The sequence below is a fragment of the Astyanax mexicanus genome, chromosome 2, assembly GCF_023375975.1.
Source record: "Astyanax mexicanus isolate ESR-SI-001 chromosome 2, AstMex3_surface, whole genome shotgun sequence".
NCBI lineage: Eukaryota > Metazoa > Chordata > Actinopteri > Characiformes > Acestrorhamphidae > Astyanax > Astyanax mexicanus.
Genome location: NC_064409.1, coordinates 29,638,265 through 29,658,552, shown reverse-complemented (window position 1 = coordinate 29,658,552; position 20,288 = coordinate 29,638,265). Strand labels below are relative to the sequence as shown.

The window sequence follows — 20,288 nt, the reverse complement described above, 5'->3', positions numbered from 1 at the left end:
GATTATGGATTATTCTCCATGACCCAAGACCAATTTTATATAGTTTGATGCACCTTTATTCACTTAAATTACAAAGAATTTTTAGGAAAAAGTCACACATGCCAGCGGTTACTCAAATACATCTTAAAAAGTAATTGCACTCTAAGAAATTTTTAAAATAATAGTTGAAATGTGTTGCAGCGCAGTTATAATCTATTTCAGCCCTGCTTAAAATTAGATACTATTATTAAAGGTCTCCTTCAATTAAAATCCACATTTTCTTGTTCTTTGTGAAATACTACAGGTCTCTGAATTGTATATGCATGCTGCATATAAAACTGTTTCTCAGCCTCCACTGTCTGCAGTAGCTAGTAAAAGAAAAGACTCAGAAATACGAGTTGACCACCTTGGCTCAGGACTGCCCACAGGCGGGGCTTACAACTTCTGCTTACAGAGCTATTTAGCATTGGCTATCTTGTTTAAGTAACTGTTTTAAATCAGATCTCTGAATGATTCCACGTTTTACCAAGACCTTAAATATACACTAAGGAAGCACAGTTTGACAAGGTAATATTTAGTATTTATAACGTTTCTCAGCCGCAGGAAAAGGAGAACTGCCGGGGGCGGGCAGTCTGGGCTTGGCTTGGGGCATTTATAATCTCTTAGCCGCGGAGAGGAGGAGAGCTGCCAGGGACGGGCAGTCTTGGTTCGGCTTGGGGAGTTTATAATGTTTCTCAGCTGCAGGGAGAAGGAGAACTGCAGGGGCGCGCAGTCTGGCCTCTGTCAGCTGTTCTGTCGCCTCAAAGCAGTGGCTGTTTACCAACACGCAGTTTGTGCACCAACCTTTGTTAATGTAGACGCACAAGCCTGCAGCGTTTCACTCCCCCATGCCGGAGCACCGGAGGAGCTGTAGTCTGACCAGTGTAGCTCAGATGTTATTGTTCATAGTTGCTGTTTTACTGGCCAGACTGTGCTTAATCCTCAAACATTTGGTTCTGCTATAACTCACACACGCCTGGGGCGCGTGAAGTTGGGTTCAGAACTGACATAAAAACAGCTTCAAATAGGGTGTTCTCAAGGAGCGTGAGAAGCCGCTGCACTACTGTGCGCCGCCATCTTGACCATCTAAGGGTGTGTGCGTGATAGAGAAGAACGGTGATTTAGTGTATGCAGAGTATGCGCACGTGTTCTCACGGGTGTGCGCGGGTACGTGTGCGGGATAGAGACGGACAAAGGAATAATGGCGCTGAGTTTAAACGTTCTCCACTGTAACTGAGGTTAGCTGGTCTTTGCTGTGGCCTCTGTTGAGCCAGAACAAAGACTAAAGCTGACTGTTTTAAAAGACGGATTTAATGCTATTGCTAGATTCTAGAAATACAGTAGCTGTGTTTCAGTGTTGCATGCAGATATTTGCATGCAGAGAAAAGATGTATTGTACACAGATTTTAGTTTACAGTGTAAACAGTTGTGGATTTCATTAAGAAAAATACATTTATGTAAAATGAAAAATGCAGTAAGTTTAAAGATAAAATGTTCTTTATCTGAGCTATGTCCAGATGTTTTAAAGTTCAGTCTTATGCAATGGATATGTTAGAAAATATCCATGGTTTTCGTTCTCACTGGATTGAGGGAATTTTCAGCCTTCTTGTAGAAAGGTTTTCAATGACGTCCAGGTAACTCTTCTGGGAATGGCTCGTCCTTCTTTCGGATCCAGGAAAAGTTGTACACAGTTAAGAAAAGGGATCTGGCCGCTTTCCTTGTTTTTCCGAGCTGTGTCTCCCGATGCAAGCTTGTCTTTAAAGAAATAGCCGCGTGGAAACGTTGATCAGACATTCAGCTTAAGTTCTAATGTTGAAGGTTTGGGCCTAGAGAAGGATGCTATGTTCTCTTGGTAGAACAAAGGAGAGGCCTTGTTGTCTTGATGTTCTTGTCTCTCTGTTAAGATGTTTACCTGCTGGTGGAAAAACTCAGAGAGAGAGTTTTTCTCTCTGCACAATGCTTTTGTAGGCTGTGAAGCCACACCCCTATTTCTTCTTCTGGTGTTGCTTGCATCGTGTTACTGGTGGTGCTGCCACCTACTGGTTGGCAGGTGGATTGTCCGATTCACAATGTATGCTTGTAAAGAAGAAGGAAAAATATAAATGGCAAATTCTACTTTGTTTATTTGGTTAATCTTCTATTATTATCTTCTGTTATTTTGTTCTGCAGGGATTCTGACTTTTCTGAGTACTTTCAATGGATTTGTTACCACCTCCATTTAAAGGTACTGTTTAGACTAGATGCAGTAGAACATGAAATACAGCTAACACCTGTGTGACAGACACCCCACCCACTGTACCCTGTTGTTTGTACTCAAGTTTTCAGTGTTATATACTTAATTATTCTAAAAGTCACATCAAAGACTCAACAAGGTACCTAAATCCTCACTTGAGCCTCACCTAGTTTTAAGCATGTGCAAGTTAACAGACATTGAAAAGAAAACGATTGGAAAAGCTTAAAAATGGACAGAGCCTGAACCTCCCTATAGCACCTACAGTGTTGCCATATACATTAAAAAAAATAACAGATATAAATGTGTACAACAACAGTATTATAGTCATTCTGCTATTGTTAATGGAACCTTAATTCAGATCAATTGGATCTTTTATTTCAATATGTTTTCTAAACATGTGTTTAGATGTGACCAAATGTAATTGTAAGATATAGGACTTTAATATCATGATATTACACTAAAAATAGTTATCTTGTTCATACAACTTTGTTGTTACTTTGTATGCCTAATCTAAATTACATGTGTATGCAAATTATGTGTAAATTAAACAATTTAAACATACTATTTTCAGATACATCATTAGAAATCAACACTATATTGCAGATTTATGAGCTCAGAAACAAACTGTACGTAAAAAGTGTGACTTTTGTCACATCAGTTTAAACAATATTTTCCTGGTGATCATCAAGATGTTTTTTTGGCAAATATGAGATGGGCCGTTGAGTTCTTTTTGGTCAGCAGTGGTTTTTGCCAGAACTCTCCCATTAGGACTATTTCCTCTTTTTTTTATTATTAAATCATTAAAACTTACCTTAACTGAGGCAAGTGAGACCTGCAATTCTTTAAATGTTGTGGGAAGATTTGCCATGTTTTCTCATGGTGAATAATAGCTCTCACTGTGATCTGCTGGAGTCCCAAAGCTATAGAAATGACTTTGTAACAATAATGTGTTGTTTATTGAGATGTTTTAGCTGATTCGTGTTGTCAGACAGGTTCTATTTAAGTGATTTCATGCTTCTACAGTTCAGTAATCAGGCCTGGTTGTGGTTAGTAATGAAACTGAACTAAGCTTTCCAAAAATTGTGATTAATCACAGTTCATTTATAGCAGGATAAACACCTTTTTAAACAAAGGGCTAGATTGCTTTTTTCCCGTTAATAAATTAAATTTAAAATTTGTTTTTTATATTTACTCAGGATATATTTGTCTGATATTATATTATTTGTCTGATGAAGTTTGTTTGATAATCTGAGAAATGTACGTATAAAATGCAAAAACAAAAGAAATTTATAAGGGGGCAAATACTTTAACATGCCACTGTATATTGTGTGTATATATGAACAGAGACACTTTTTAACTTATATACAGTGCCTTAAAAAAAGTATTCAGCCCACTTGAACTTTTCAACCTTGTGCCACATTTCAGGCTTCAATCATAAATATATGAAATTGTATTTTTTTTTTTTGTGAAGAATCTGACCACAGAACCTTCTTCCACATGCTTTTTATGTATTTCTTTCAACAGTGGCTTTCTTCTTGCCACTTTCCATAAAGGCCAGACTTATAGTTGTCCTGTCGACAGATTCTTCCACCTCAGTTGTAGATCTCTGCAGTTCATCCAGAGTGATCATGGGCCTCTTGACTGCATCTCTGATCAGTCTTCTCCTTGTTTGAGCTGAAAGTTTAGAGGGACGGCTGGGTCTTGGTAGATTTGCAGTGGTCTGATACTCCTTCCATTTTAAAATGATTGCTTGCACAGTGCGAGATGTTTAAAGCTTGGAAAATCTTTTTGAATCCAAATCCGGCTTTAAACTTTTCCACAGCAGTATCTCGGAACTGCCTGGTGTGTTACTTGCTCTTTTTGATGCTCTCTGCACTTTAAACAGAACTCTGAGACTATCACAGAGCAGGTGCATATATACAGAGACTTGATTACACACAGGTGGATTCTATTTATCATCATCAGTCAATTAGGTCAACATTGGATCATTCAGAGATGCTCATTGAACTTCTGGAGTGATGTTGCTGCACTGAAAGTAAAGGGGACGAAATATTTTGCATGCCCCACTTTTCAGTTTTTTATTTCTAAAAAAGGTTTAAATTATCCAATTAATTTCTATCCACTTCGCGATTGTGTCCCACTTGTTGTTGATTCTTCACAAAAAATATATTTTTTTAATATCTTAATGTTTGAAGCTTGAAATGTGCCAAAAGTTTGAAAAGTTCAAGGGGGCCGATTACTTTTGCAAGGTATCTATATGATTAAAAAAAATGAACTTCATATGGTTCAGCTGTTAAAGATTTTACATTCAGATGACCTGCATTGTTTAGTAAAGCTCAGGTGAGAGATGTCTTGTTCTGCACAGCATTGTCCTAGGTGGTTTTCTTTAGAATCTTAAACACACCTCAGAGGAGACTTCAGTGATGCCGAAACGCCTGAGGCTGTGATGGAGTGAGTTGATGTTGAGTGAGCGGATCACCTCCTCTGAGGACACAGGTTCAGATGTACCCATTCTGTCAGATGACACATACAGCTCAATGCCATTTTTCTGCTCCTGTATAACAGAAGAAAATGCAATTAATAAAATATGTGTATTATTGACTTAGAACATTCATCTCACTGGACACTTACAGCCCCAAATCAATAAAGGTTAGGACATATGAAAATGCAAAATGCGAAAAAAATAAAGAAAGAAATTCTAAAGATTGATCATAATCTGGTGTCAGCATCAGATACCAAGTGATGAAATGTTTCAGATTCCAAGACTCCAAAACATGATTATTCACCTGCTGACATCCCTAGTTTACAATCTCATACCACAACAGATAAGCAGTTTTCAACGACTGTTAAGGCAATTGCAAATAAATATTGTTTTGTAAGCTGCCTCAGTATAACAAAATGTTGTTTGGTTTGTGAGGAATTAACCTTAAACAATTTTTGGCATTCTGTCAGAATTGTTATGCACCTGACATTTCTTTCATTATATTCTATATACCAGGAGAAGATACATACATCAAGTCAAGTCAAATTTATTTCTAAAGCACATTTAACCACAAGGGCCAACCAAAGTTCTTTAGATTATCCATACAGATAAGTCATTAGAACTTACTAAAAACATTGAAAGGCCTGAGAGTACAAGTAGATTTTTTAGATTAGACTTAAAAAACGTAATGTGGGAGATGCTTTAATAAAAACAGGCAGACTGTTCCACAGTTTGGGTGCTGCAACAGAAAAAGCTCTGACATATTTTGACTTCAATTTAGAATGTGGCGTCTTCAAGAGCAGCTGATTTGAAGATCTTAGGACTCTTTGGATTGAATATGGACACAGACGTTCAGAGATGATGTAACCCACCCTAAAAATAGTTTTTTATTATTATTATTAAATTATTATTATTTTTTTTTATCTTATTTTGTTTTAATGTGAAATGTTCAGGACTTTTAATGTATTTTTCAGAGACTTTTCATCTTACTGTTCGTACGTGAGCAGATGCGCCCTCTATAGGTCAGACATATTGTGCAGTATTTCAGTTTGGAGGGAGGACAGTAGTTCGGCTGCTCGTAAACTTACAGCTTTTGTGAATATTATTTTTGCTGTTCAATTCTGAAAAGCCCACTCGGTGTGTCTGAATTATATTATTTTTCATATAAGCGAGGGTGTCGTGTGAGAGAAAGAGCGCGCGAGAGAGAGAGAGCACGAGGGAGAGAGAGTCGTCGGGAGAGCTGCAGCTGAACGAGAGAGAGCGAGGAGAGAGAAAGAGCGAGGAGAGAGAGAGCGAGGAGAGAAAGAGCGAGGAGAGAGAGAGCGAGGAGAGAAAGAGCGAGGAGAGAGAGAGCGAGGAGAGAAAGAGCGAGGAGAGAGAGAGCGAGGAGAGAGAAAGAGCGAGGAGCGAGAGAGAGAGAGCGAGGAGAGAGAGAGAGAGAGAGGAGAGAGAGAGAGAGCGAGGAGAGAGAAAGAGCGAGAAGAGAGAAAGAGCGAGAAGAGAGAGAGAGCGAGGAGAGAGAAAGAGCGAGGAGAGAGAAAGAGCGAGGAGAGAGAGCGAGGAGAGAGAGAGAGCGAGGAGAGAGAAAGAACGAGGAGAGAGAAAGAGCGAGGAGAGAGAGAGAGCGAGGAGAGAGAAAGAGCGAGGAGAGAGAGAGAGAGCGAGCGAGGAGAGAGAGAGAAGGACAGAGAGTGTGAGGAGAGAAAGAGCGAGGAGAGAGAGAGAGAGCGAGGAGAGAGAGAGAGAGCGAGGAGAGAGAAAGAGCGAGGAGAGAGAGAGCGAGGAGAGAAAGAGCGAGGAGAGAGAGAGCGAGGAGAGAAAGAGCGAGGAGAGAGAGAGCGAGGAGAGAAAGAGCGAGGAGAGAGAGAGCGAGGAGAGAGAAAGAGCGAGGAGCGAGAGAGAAAGAGCGAGGAGAGAGAAAGAGCGAGGAGAGAGAAAGAGCGAGGAGAGAGAAAGAGCGAGAAGAGAGAAAGAGCGAGAAGAGAGAGAGAGCGAGGAGAGAGAAAGAGCGAGGAGAGAGAAAGAGCGAGGAGAGAGAGCGAGGAGAGAGAGAGAGCGAGGAGAGAGAAAGAACGAGGAGAGAGAAAGAGCGAGGAGAGAGAGAGAGCGAGGAGAGAGAAAGAGCGAGGAGAGAGAGAGAGAGAGAGCGAGCGAGGAGAGAGAGAGAAGGACAGAGAGTGTGAGGAGAGAAAGAGCGAGGAGAGAGAGAGAGAGCGAGGAGAGAGAGAGAGAGCGAGGAGAGAGAAAGAGCGAGGAGAGAGAGAGCGAGGAGAGAGAGAGAGAGAGAGCGAGCGAGGAGAGAGAGAGAAGGACAGAGAGAGTGAGGAGAGAAAGAGCGAGGAGAGAGAGAGAGAGCGAGGAGAGAGAGAGAGAGCGAGGAGAGAGAAAGAGCGAGGAGCGAGAGAGCGAGGAGAGAGAGAGAGAGCGAGGAGAGAGAGAGAGAGCGAGGAGCGAGAGAGAGAGCGAGGAGAGAGAGAGAGCGAGGAGAGAGAGAGAGAAAGAGCGAGGAGAGAGAAAGAGCGAGGAGAGAGAGAGAGAGCGAGGAGAGAGAAAGAGCGAGGAGAGAGAGAGAGAGCGAGGAGAGAGAGAGAGCGAGGAGAGAGAGAGAAAGAGCGAGGAGAGAGAGAGAAAGAGCGAGGAGAGAGAAAGAGCGAGGAGAGAGAGAGAGCGAGGAGAGAGAGAGAGCGAGGAGAGAGAAAGAGCGAGGAGCGAGAGAGAGCGAGGAGAGAGAGAGAGAGAGAGAGAAAGAGCGAGGAGAGAAAAAGAGCGAGGAGAGAGAGAGACTTTTACAATTCCTTTATTAGCAAAGAACTATGTACAAAAACATTTCACAAAAGGGGACAAATCCCACTCAACCTGACCTAAAACCAAACATTAAAAGCTCATCTGAAGAGGATTCAAAAAGAAAAACTCATATACATATCATAAGCTCTCCTTCTTCAACACAACACAAAACCTCATTGACACACCACCAATTTTCAAACGTGCTAAAATCGTTGATTATACTAAAATATGCAAAGTCCACTTTAATGCGTGCACTAATGAAAGAAAGAGCAAGGAGAGAGAGAGCGAGGAGAGAGAAAGAGCGAGCAGAGAGAGAGCGAGAAGAGAGAGAGAGCGAGGAGAGAGAAAGAGCGAGGAGAGAGAAAGAGCGAGAAGAGAGAGAGAGCGAGGAGAGAGAAAGAGCGAGGAGAGAGAAAGAGCGAGGAGAGAGAAAGAGCGAGGAGAGAGAGCGAGGAGAGAGAGAGAGAGAGAGCGAGGAGAGAGAAAGAACGAGGAGAGAGAAAGAGCGAGGAGAGAGAGCGCGGAGAGAGAGAGAGAGAGCGAGGAGAGAGAAAGAACGAGGAGAGAGAAAGAGCGAGGAGAGAGAGAGAGCGAGGAGAGAGAAAGAGCGAGGAGAGAGAGAGAGAGAGAGAGAGAGAGCGAGGAGAGAGAGAGAAGGACAGAGAGAGTGAGGAGAGAAAGAGCGAGGAGAGAGAGAGAGAGAGAGCAAGGAGAGAGAGAGCGAGGAGAGAGAAAGAGCGAGAAGAGAGAAAGAGCGAGAAGAGAGAGAGAGCGAGGAGAGAGAAAGAGCGAGGAGAGAGAAAGAGCGAGGAGAGAGAAAGAGCGAGGAGAGAGAGCGAGGAGAGAGAAAGAGCGAGGAGAGAGAAAGAGCGAGAAGAGAGAAAGAGCGAGAAGAGAGAGAGAGCGAGGAGAGAGAAAGAGCGAGGAGAGAGAAAGAGCGAGGAGAGAGAGCGAGGAGAGAGAGAGAGAGAGCGAGGAGAGAGAAAGATATTCTGCTGTATCATTAACGCCCGGATACAGGCCTTCCTTACCGAACACAGCGTCCTGAGTAAGAGTCAGATTGGCTTTTTACCAAAACACCGCACTACTGATCATATTTACAACCTACACACCCTAATCCAAAGGCACGTCCACCAAAACACCAACAGTAAAATATATGCATGCTTTGTTGACTTTAAAAAAGCATTTGATTCTATTTGGCACACTGGACTCTTTTATCATATCATAAAATGTGGTGTAGGGGGTAAAGTATATGATATCATTAAATCTATATACCTAAACAACAAGTGCGGAGTTAAATTAGGCAACAAAAGAACAGAATACTTCACTCAAGGGCGTGGGGTGAGACAGGGCTGCAGCTTGAGTCCAACCCTGTTCAATATCTACATAAACCAGTTAGTGGTGTTACTGGAACAATCTGCAGCCCCTGGATTCACTCTCAACAACACGGAAGTCAAATTCCTGCTCTATGCAGACGACCTGGTGCTGCTGTCCCCCACAGAACAAGGGCTACAGCAGCACCTGGAACTGCTGGAGCAATACTGTCAGAACTGGGCCCTGACAGTCAATCTGGACAAAACCAAAATTGTAATCTTCCAAAAAAAAGCCAGGTCTCAGAAAAACAGCCACCTTTTCACTCTGGGAAACACCGCCCTAGAGCACTCTTTACACTACGATTACCTGGGCCTGAAAATCAGCCCCTCAGGAAACTTTGATCTGGGAGTGAATGCACTAAAGGAAAAGGCCAGAAGAGCCCTCTTTGCAATCAAGAAAAAAATCCACAAAAAAAACATACCAATTAAAATCTGGTGTAAGATATTTGATAGCGTTATTGCGCCTATTGCGCTGTATGGAAGTGAGGTTTGGGGACCACTCAGTAAACTCGACTATACTAGATGGGACAAGCATCCCACAGAGACCCTGCATGCTGAATTCTGTAGGAATATACTAAAAGTTCAAAGAAAAACACCAACAAACGCATGCAGGGCAGAATTAGGCCGATTTCCACTTATCATAGCAATTCAAAAAAGAGCTTTAAAATTTTGGAACCATTTGTAGTAATGAGGAAACCCTGCAGTATAAAGCACTAAAAACCCAAGAGCTCAGCCCTAAACCCAGTCCCCTCTGTCAGCTGGTTCTGAGATTAACTAACCCACTGACCCCTAACACACCACAGCCTCAGTCCAGCACTGCTGACCAAAGTCCAATCAGAGTCCACCCAATCATCAAACAGACCAAATCAGACTATCTACAACACTGGGACAACCACACCAGAACCCAGTCCAAATGACAATGCTATCGGGCCCTAAACAGACCTTATGAATTAGCAGAGTATCTCTACACCATCAGAGATCCACAGCAGAGACAGATCCTGACCAAGTACCGGCTCAGTGACCACAGCCTGGCCGTAGAGACCGGCAGGTATAAACAGTCCTGGCTGCCCAGAGAGGAACGAGTGTGTGGTCACTGTGAGAGCGGTGAGGTCGAGACAGAACTGCACTTTCTCCTGCACTGTACAAAATATAACCTTATTAGAAACAATCTCACCCAAAAACTTACAAATACCCACCCAACCCTAAAAACCCTGAGCGAATGTGAATTGGCAAAAATATTTCTTGGTGAAGGAAAAACAGCACCTCTTGCTGCCAAATATGTGCCAACTTGTCACCGCCTGAAGGACAGTGAGTAACTCCCCTAATAAACAACTGTTAATATTATTATACTTGATCATTATAACCACTATAATTTTTTATTATTACTATTGTTATTATTATTGTTGTTTTTACTATTATCATCATTGTTATTATTATTAGTGATTTTTTTTATTATTATTATTTATTTATTTTTTTTATTAATTGATGTTTATGTTTCATCGTTGTTTCACTATAGGTTCGGTTTTGATATTTGTGTGCTTTGGCAACATTGTTTTTTTTAAAACAGTCATGCTAATAAAGCCAATTTGAATTTGAATTTGAATTTGAGAAAGAGCGAGGAGAGAGAGAGAGAAGGACAGAGAGACACAGTGAACACTGCTCAGCACCCAAAGCACCACTGGAGTGGTATTGCCCTGGATCAGTAAAGAGAAAAGAGACGCTACATATTCTACAGCTCTACAGTAAGACTGTTCCACAAACTCCAATTCACAGGGGTCCATTTCAAACCAAACGAGACTTAAGCTGCAGCTTTTTATTTTATTTTATTTTATTTTGATGAATGGCCATTCATATTCATCCTGGAAATGTTTGAGTTGAATACAATACACGTGACATTTTACAGAAGCATAAGTCACAAATTTCTGAATAATAAGAATTTTTTCAAAAGTAAATGCAACAGTTGTTGCATTAATAATTTCTTTCTCCTTTGGCCACAAAAGAAAGTAAACTATATTTATAAATATTTTTTCTTAGTTCCTTTCTTACACTTATGAACCCAGGACACTATCCAATTGACTGGTGGTGATTCCTAGACTCTGATGATAATCATTTCAATCCATTTCAACCCATCAGTCACAATTGTGACCGATTTTTTTTTTATTAATTATAAGCCTCTAAAAATGTTACTGGGTAATTTCCCAACACTATATAAGGAAATATTGGAATATTACAATGTTTTAATTAAATGTGGGCAGTGTCAAATGTTTTGAGTAAATTGTCACATGACCAGAGCTGTTTACTTCCTGGTTGCATCTTAAGAAGAGGATGGCTGCCTCAAAGCTCCCAAATAAAAGGTTAGTAAAGTATGTTAAAATAAACATAGAAAAAATATTTTTTGTACACATGCTCTTTAAGTTGTTTAGTTATGATATATGCATTTGTAATTAGTCAAATGTCTTTGGTGTGTTTGCAGAATGAGTGGGATAGAATGTTGTATCTAAATGCACACACTTAATATACAAATAAAATTCTTTCTGCATCTTACCTACATTTTTTTTTTATTTTAGGATGACTTTAAGTGAAGTCCTTGACATGTTGGATCTAGATGATGGCCCAGAAAAGGCATGCAACATTGCAATCATACCTCAAAATGAGAAAGATGCTATTATAAGTGATTGTGATAGTGATGGGTCAGATATGGACTACCAGGGAGAGATGGGCCATTTGCCAGCCAGAATTTTAAATGCACATGCTGAACTGTTGAAGACAGATGATGACTGGAATAAACTTGACTGTGAAGTCCACCTCCCCCCCACCCAAACCAGCCCCCCTTTGCAATATGTCACCTTTGAAAATAGTGAGCACAGGGCCTCTACAAGACGTTCCAGGCAACCACAAGAGCCAACCTCTTCTTCACCACTGTCTACTGTTGAGCCAAGATCTTCTAGCCACCCAATAGATGAGACCAAACAGCCTCCAACATCCTCATGTGACCAGACTGGCCAGTCTGAGAAACCTCCAAGATATCCTAGACGCCAGAAAAATAAGCCTAAAGACACTTCAAGGTTGTCTGAATTTCAGAATGGAAAGTCTGAGGAACCATCAAGGTCCTCTAGCCACCAGAGGAGCAAGTCCAATAAAACTTCAAGGCCCTCTAACTGCCAGAATCGTGGGTCTGCGGAACCTCCTGGCGAGTCACCAGAGGGGTCAGCCCGAAGGTGTATGGGCACAGCCTGATGTGGTAAAAAATAAAGACAGAGTGTTCAAACGATCAAAGAGGCCGACCACTGTTAGCTTTCCTGAATACAAAGTATACAGCCCCAATGCTGCTGAATGTGTCAAACAGGCCTGTCCTGATCAAATTGATCTTTTCCTCCTAATGTATCCACCCACCCTAAGAGAGATCAATGTTGAAATGTCCAACCTCTACTCTACCCAGACCAAGGCCAGGCCACTGAATATGAATATGGAAGAGCTCCTTACATTCTATGGGATCTTACTGGCGTCAGGATACACCACAGTTCCAAGAAGGCGTATGCACTGGTCAGTTGACGATGATGTACACAATGAATGCATTTCAAATGCAATGCGGAGGAATCGATTTGATGAGATCATGGCCTCACTACATTTTGTTGACAACACCAAGATCACAGAGGACCCATTTTTCAAAGTCAGGCCCATCTTCACTGAGCTCAATGCATCATACAAAGTCATGCCATATTCAGAATGGCTGGCTGTGGATGAAAGCATGATACGATATTATGGCCATCATGGATGCAAACAATTTATCAGAGGCAAACCATTTCGTTTTGGTTATAAAATCTGGAGCCTTGCATCACACAAGGGGTACATGCATCATATGGAGCCATATGGGGGACGCTTCACACTCCTCCCACAGACCAGATTAGGCCAGGGGCCGACTGTCGTTCTTGGTCTTGCAGAGCAAGGTGAAGTGCCGAAAGGTTGTAAATTCTATCATGACAACCTCTTCACTTCCCTTTCACTTCTGGATGAGATGACAAAGAGGGGATATGGGAGCTGTGGGACAATAAGGGACAATCGTCTTTTTGATGTTCCCTTCACTCCAAAGAATGAATTCAACAAGTTACCCCGAGGAACCACTCAAGTTCTAACAGAAGGAGAGAAGCTGCTGGTCCGCTGGAAGGACAACAATGTTGTCACTATGGCAACAAACATGGAGCAGACCTATACTGAATCCACTGTCAAACGATGGAACAAAGAGCGACATGCTTATGACCAAGTCCGACAACCACAATGCATCAAACAATACAATGAGCATATGGGAGGTGTTGATCTTCATGACCAGCAGGCCTCAAGATACAGCATCACAATCAGGTCCAAGAAGTGGTGGTGGCCCATCTTTGCATGGTCTCTCAACAGTGCACTTGTGAATAGCCATTACTTTTACAGAGATGTTATGGGAGCTCACCTTCACACGAGTAGTGGCACAATCTCTCATTAAAAGGTTTGACACAAAGCCTCTGAACCACGGAAGAAGATCTCTACTGGCCATTACTGTTCAAGATCAAGCAAGATATGACCAAGTCTCTCACTGGCCAATCAACACAGGGAATCGGTTCTTCAGATGTCGTGTTTGTGATAAACGCACCACTTATGCATGTGAGAAATGCAACACTTCACTGCACATTGAGTGCTTCAAGGCATACCATATAAAGTAGAAAAGAAGGTAAAAGTGAATATAAAGGAATGAAAAGGACCAACAAATGAATGTAGGAGTACAAGAGACTTTTTTTTTTGAGTCGAGAGATGCTGTATGACAGTGGGACCTCAGGCCTCTACCCTGAATGTTAACTTTATGTTCTAAGTTACTGTAATACAATGTCTGTCTGACTGTTGATCAACAGAATTAAGCACTTTGTTCTGGTGCCTACCTCGTTACTGTATACCTGCCTATAATCTAAATACATTTATATTTTGTTAAATTAGGTCTCTTCCTAATGGTATACACAACAGTTGACATCGTTCCTGAAGTTTTGAATGAATTCCTTGACTGTAATGTACATTTTGTTGCAAATGTTGTACTAAAATGTTATACCAACATTAAAATATTTGCACTAAAGTACAATTTAAAATGTTTACAAAGAAATGTTTCAATACATGTTACACTAAAGTGATGCAGTTGCAAAGTATTTGAAATAAACAAACAATTTTAACATATTTTGATCATATTTTGTCATTGGTCTTAGTGTTCCAATGGTGTGGAAAATCCCAAGTTCCTGATCAAGTATTTTGTTTCAGTGATTGCTGTCAGAAGGCCCTTATTTAATTAGAGCAACCTTTTATTGAGAATACGCATATCATCCCACCGGTCACAATTGTGACCCGTAATAAAACACACTTTTTCATCTACTTTTCTCAGTTTTTCAGAAGAAATAATTCTTGATTATTTCAAAGGGTTGCTAATAACACATGATTTGCATATTTGTATGTCTGGGAAAAATTTGGGCTTAAATGGGTTAATTTTTCTCTTCCAGTGACCAGAGCCATATTTAAAACTGGGTTACAAAGACATGCCATTTAAGTCAAGTCAAGTCAAGAGGCTTTTATTGTCATTACATCTGAGTACAGGTACACAGTGTGATGAAATTACGTTCCTCCGGAACCATGGTGCAACATAGAACCACAAGCAATAGACAACATAAAGTGCAGGAGTGACGACAGTGCAACATAAAAATATAAAATTATAACACTAAATAACAATAAATACAATGAATACAAAAGACGAGACAATTTAAAGACAGGACAGTGCAGTACCGATACGGTATAATAAAGTGTATAGTGGGGATAAGGTGCAGAGATGTGTGACATACTGTAACATATAGAACATATATAATCACAGCAGTTACTGAGGTAGAGTTTATAGTTTTTAAGAGTGCAGCAAATAAAGTCATGTCAGCCTCTGTGTGCTGACTGGGTGTGTGTGTGGGTGAAGTTCAGTTCTTTGTGAGTGTAAAGGGGGGGCGGGTGTACAGTTTAGTTTTGTGTAAAGGGGGGGGTGTACAGTTTAGTTTTGTGCGAGTGTGTTCAGTTCAGTTCAGTTCGGTTCAGTTCTGTCTCTGTGCGTTGAGAAGTCTGACTGCCTGGTGGATGAAGCTGTTGCAGAGTCTAGTAGTGGAGGCTCGGATGCTCCTGTATCTTCTGCCGGACGGCATCAGAGCGAAGAGTCCGTGTGAGGGATGGGTGGGGTCGTCCACAATGCTGGTGGCTTTGCGGATGCAGCGTGTGGTGTAGATCTCAGTGATGGAGGGAAGAGAGACTCCGATGATTTTCTCAGCTGTCCGCACTATCCGCTGTAGGGTCTTGCGGTCTGAGGTGTTGCAATTCCCAAACCAGACGGTAATGCAGGTGCTCAGGATGCTTTCTACAGTGCCTCTGTAGAACATGGTGAGGATGGGGGGTGGGAGATGTGCTTTCCTCAGTCTCCGCAGGAAGTAGAGGCGCTGCTGGGCTTTCTTGGTTATGGAGCTGGTGTTGAGGGACCAGGTGAGGTTCTCTGCAATGTGAACACCGAGGAACTTGGTGTTATCCACAATTTCCACAGCAGAGCCGTTGATGTTCAGCGGGTGGTGGACACCTGGAGCTCTCCTGAAGTCAACAACCATCTCCTTGGTTTTATCCACGTTAAGAGAAAAAAGAGGCTATGAAAACAATGAATAAGAGGCTATGAAAACAATGAATAAGACCTTGAAGTCTACTCTGAATTTGACAGACAGCCAATGCAGGAAGGCGAGTACAGACAAGATGGACTCCCTCTTCTCTGTCCCAGTTACGAGTCGAGCAGCAGCGTTTTGGACAAGCTGCAAATGTGACAGAGCTGACTGGTTGATACCCAGATAAAGACAGTTGCAATAGTCCAAACGGGATGTAATAAAAGCTTAGTTTCTGGGTGTTCACATCAGCGAGGATCTGACATGGACAGAACACACCACACGGGTGGTGAAGAAGGCACAACAACGCCTGTACTTCCTCAGACGGCTGAGGAGGTTTGGTCTGAACCCCAGCATCCTCAGGACTTTCTACACCTGCACTGTGGAAAGCATTCTGACGGGCAGCATCACCACCTGGTATGGGAACTGTACTGCTCTGGAGCGGAAATCCCTGCAGAGGGTTGTGCGCACAGCGCAGTACATCACTGGGGTTGAGCTCCCAAACCTTTTGGATTTATACACCAACCGCTGCCTGAGGAAATCCAAAAAGATCATGAAGGACCCGTTCCATCCAAGCCATTCCCTGTTCTCACAGCTGCCGAGTGGAAGGAGGCTCAGAAGCTTGAAGACCAGAACCAGCCGGTTCCGAGACAGCTTCTTCCCCAAGCAACCAGGCTGTGGAATAGCCAGTAGAACGGTGTTCTGCCCAACCCACCCCACTGACACCCATACAAACTCTGCACCCTGCACTTTACTTTACACTGCATCTATCAGACTTTTCCATATTATACAGCATTCTGCCCCCTGCACTCCCCACTCAACTCATTCCTTACCTGCACTTACTCATAGCTATACTGTGACATACTGACTACTTCCACACTATCCGCATATCTACATCTGTGCATATCTGTTCTGTGCAATATTTGTCTATAGTGTAAGTTATCATGTTTATTGTAATTAAGTGTATTGTAAATAGTGTTTATACTGTAAGTTATCTGTATGTCCTATTTTTATATATTTTATATTATTTTATTACTCTCATGTAAATATTATTCTTTGCGCATTGGTGGGAATCTGCACCCAAGTTTTTCACTCACATGTACACCTGTACTCTGTGACGTGACAATAAAAATCTTGAATCTTGAATCTTGAATCTTGAATCTTATAATATCCTGGTCCTTAACAGTTAACATGGGTTTGAGCTATATATGTAGAAAAAAATTGTTGGTTGGTTACAATTTGTCTGAAACTTAAAAATGGTTTGCAATGAATTGCAGCATATTACCTTTATTGTTGGCTCCTGGGATCAATTATTTGCATAATAGGTGGGCCAGAGGTACCTTTTCTAGGGTTTTCTTGTTAATACTTATACTGCTAATAACATGATAGATTTGATTACCTGTTGACAATACTTCATCTATGTATTTGTTCTACAACACTTTAATGATTAAGTGTGCTTGTCCAGGGAAGGATGGCTTGTATTGGTTTCTTGATAAAAAAAAAAAAGATGTCTCAGTTCTCTAGGCCTATGTCCCTGTTGCATGGGAAAAATGTGGGAAACATGAAGCAAAGAAAAAAAGTATGTTGCTTTTATGGTCTGCAACAGCACAGTCAGCTGTTACACATGTATTTGAAGACCCAAGAGAAGGTAGTCCTGGTGGGCAATACTACACACTGATTGGTCAGTAAGGGCTGGTGGGGATATGCCCATTGTACAAATAATAATGCCAGATGGACTTTTTTTGTAAAGTGTTGTAAAATGAAAACATTTAAAATGTTGAGAAATTCTGAATCTCTTTAATATAAAGTGTAAGTAACTCTTTATAAATATGTCATGATCAGTTAAAAAAAATAAATAAATAAAAAAAGGAAACTCTTACATGTAATTTTAACACAATGTCACAATGAAGTGCTCCCATGAAGTTTTGGCTTTGTATTGAGGTTTGTATTTAGTTAGAAAGAGAGTATGTTTAGTTGTAGTTTTGTAAAGCGTTGTCATGTTGTGTTCTTAAATGCTTGATTTTGCTAGTATTGACCCACGCCCTTGACTGGGCAGAGAAGAAGAATAGAGGGGGAGCGAACTCAGAGTATTTTGGGGTGGAGTTCGGGCAGCTTCGCTGTAAAGCGTGAAGCCGAAGCCCCCCCCCCTCCCCCTCACGAAGAGAAACATAAGGAAAAGAATTAAATTAAAGAAGGAGGAAGATGGGGAGGAGGTGGGTGCGAGGTTTGTTCAACGAGCAGGTAGAGAGAACGTTACGGTTTAAATAGGGAAGGAAGTGGGAGGAGTGAGGGCGTGGATCAACTCCCAAAACTTAGCTATAATACATAGCTCCACGTTTTGGGGTAGTTTTAAGTAAACAACATCATGATGGAAAGTAAGATTTAGGGTGTGTGTCAGTATGTTCTAGCTTTGATTTATAGACAGAGGCGGTCTTTGCATAGAGGCATTGCTAGGCAACTGCCTTGGGCCCCTTCCACTGCAGCCCACTGTAGGGGCCCCCTGACTAGCTGCAAACTTCCCATAGGCCTACAGCTGGTAATTGGGGCCCTTTGGACAGTAATTCACAGATTCATAAATGGTGATTCTTGTATGTTTAAAATGGAAACAAAGACAACACAATCAATTACAAAGAAATACAGATTCCGTCCACACCCCCTCTCTTTCGAGTTAAAATGGAATATTCCATTTTTGTGAACCGCGAACGCGCTGCTTGTGAAAGACGGAATTAAGGCCTATTAAGGAACTATTAGATAGATGTTGATGGGCCCCCTAGCTAAATTCGCCTTGAGCCCCCAAATTGCTAAGTCTGCTACTGTTTATAGACTCCCCTAAAACATGTTCTTAAGTAAAAGAACTGACTTTTGTTCATGTCTAAACCATGTGATGGTTGAGGAGAGACCTTTTATATTAGTATTCTTTATTTCACACTGAGTATGATAGCAGGTTAACTTATTTTTTTTTACAGTTTCTGATATAAAAAATGTATTATTAAATGCTGATACTATGCTTTACTGGGAGTGTCAATATGAGTTACCTTAATTTTAGAGAACATTCTTTTTTGTGAAAGAACTGTGTTGTTTATGTTTTCGATATTATGATCTTTTATGGTTAACCACAAATCTTTAATCCTCATAATCGCAATAAAAAAAATCAGTGTTTTATCTTCACAAACAAACCCCTTTCACAAGATGTTCAATTGAAAAAAAAAATAGGAGAAAGGAGGAGCGTGGACCAGATTTACAAATACAGCAGTTTGGCTACCTGGACTAGACAAAACCTTGCATGCATTTAAATACATTTTATATGAATTTAAATATGATGTTATACACATATGCATGTTATGTAAATGCAGATTTATTTACTCAATAAAATGGGACATGTATTGGCAGAGTTATTTCAACTGTCACAAAGGCCAGGACGTGACATCAACACTGTTTGCAGTCTTATATTATCTCTATGTAACACTAATCAGTATTAACAAATCTTTACACAACAATTTTCTTTAAAAAAAAACTGTGTTAATTTCATTTTTTTTTGTATTATATAAGAATTATTTTCTACAAATTTGTGTTAACTTACACACTGTTGCTATCCTAAAACTATTTCTATAGTAAATATAGAACATAATGAAATGTTAGCTATACCACGAATACATTCACTTGTTTATCCTGAGCAAGCATTATTTAGAACAAATAAACAGAGGTCCTCTCATGAAACAGCAACACTCCAGTTAAGACAAGTCAGGTCAAGTAGTTTTATTGTCAATACTGTATATGTACAGGACATACAGAGAATTGAAATTACGTTACTCTCCTTCCCAATTTTACAGCAAGTACAGATAATAGATAATAAAAGAGAATGGGAGACACCATGGGTACAATACAGCAGGGACACAAATAGACATACATGAGACAAAAACAAGGTGCAGTAGTGTGGGGGAGAAATATATATATAAATATAAGTAAAAATAAATAAGATATATCATCTAAAAGAGTGGGAGACACTATATGTACAATACAACAAGACACAATAAACATATGTAAGACGGAAGACAATAGTGCAATATTGATGGTGATTGAGATGGAATGACAGAATAAATAGTATATAACAGTAGTGCAAATATGGTATATAGCTTAAGGCTGGTAAAGTGAATGAGTTAAGTAAAGTACTTAAAGTTCACATTTTTGGGGGAATGAAGGTGGGTATTGACAGTGCAAGTATAGCAGTAGTGCAGGTATTGGGTGTGTAGTGCAAGTCCGTTTGGAAGGGACCAGTACAGAGTAGTGCAGAGTTTCAGTACTGTATTCGTGGGGGGTCAGGATGCTGAGTGAGTGTGTGCTGGGGGCAGGATTGGGATGGGGGTAGAGCAGGAAGAGAGTTCAGCATCCTCACAGCCTGATGGATGGGGCTGTCTCGCAGTCTGCTGGTCCTCGCCCCGAGACTCCACAGTCTCCTCCCTGATGGCAGCAGGCTGAAGAAGCTGTGTAGTGGGTGGGAGGGATCTCCCGCCAGACGGAGGGCTTTCCGTGTGAGGCAGGAGCTGTACAAGTTCTGAAGGGAGGGGAGAGAGGTGCCAACAATCTTCTTAGCTGCTCTCACGATGCGCTGGAGGGTCCTGCGGCAGGATGCTGTGCAGGCCCCGTACCACACGGTGAAACAGCTGGTCAGGATGCTCTCGATGGCCCCTCTGTAGAAGGTGGTCATGATG

General features: G+C 41.3%; 1 protein-coding gene across 2 annotated transcripts in view; it reads right to left on the bottom strand.

The window, feature by feature from the left end:
* Positions 1-20,288, bottom strand: part of ptprr (protein tyrosine phosphatase receptor type R) — a 104,902-nt gene that overhangs the window by 34,486 nt on the left and 50,128 nt on the right. The window contains exon 4 of one of the 2 annotated variants that reach the window (XM_007237357.4): positions 4,656-4,805. The exons of the other annotated variant lie outside the window; for it this stretch is intronic. Coding sequence (XP_007237419.3) covers positions 4,656-4,805 — 150 coding nt within the window. The remainder of the gene's footprint in view (positions 1-4,655; positions 4,806-20,288) is intronic. 2 annotated transcript variants of the gene reach the window in all.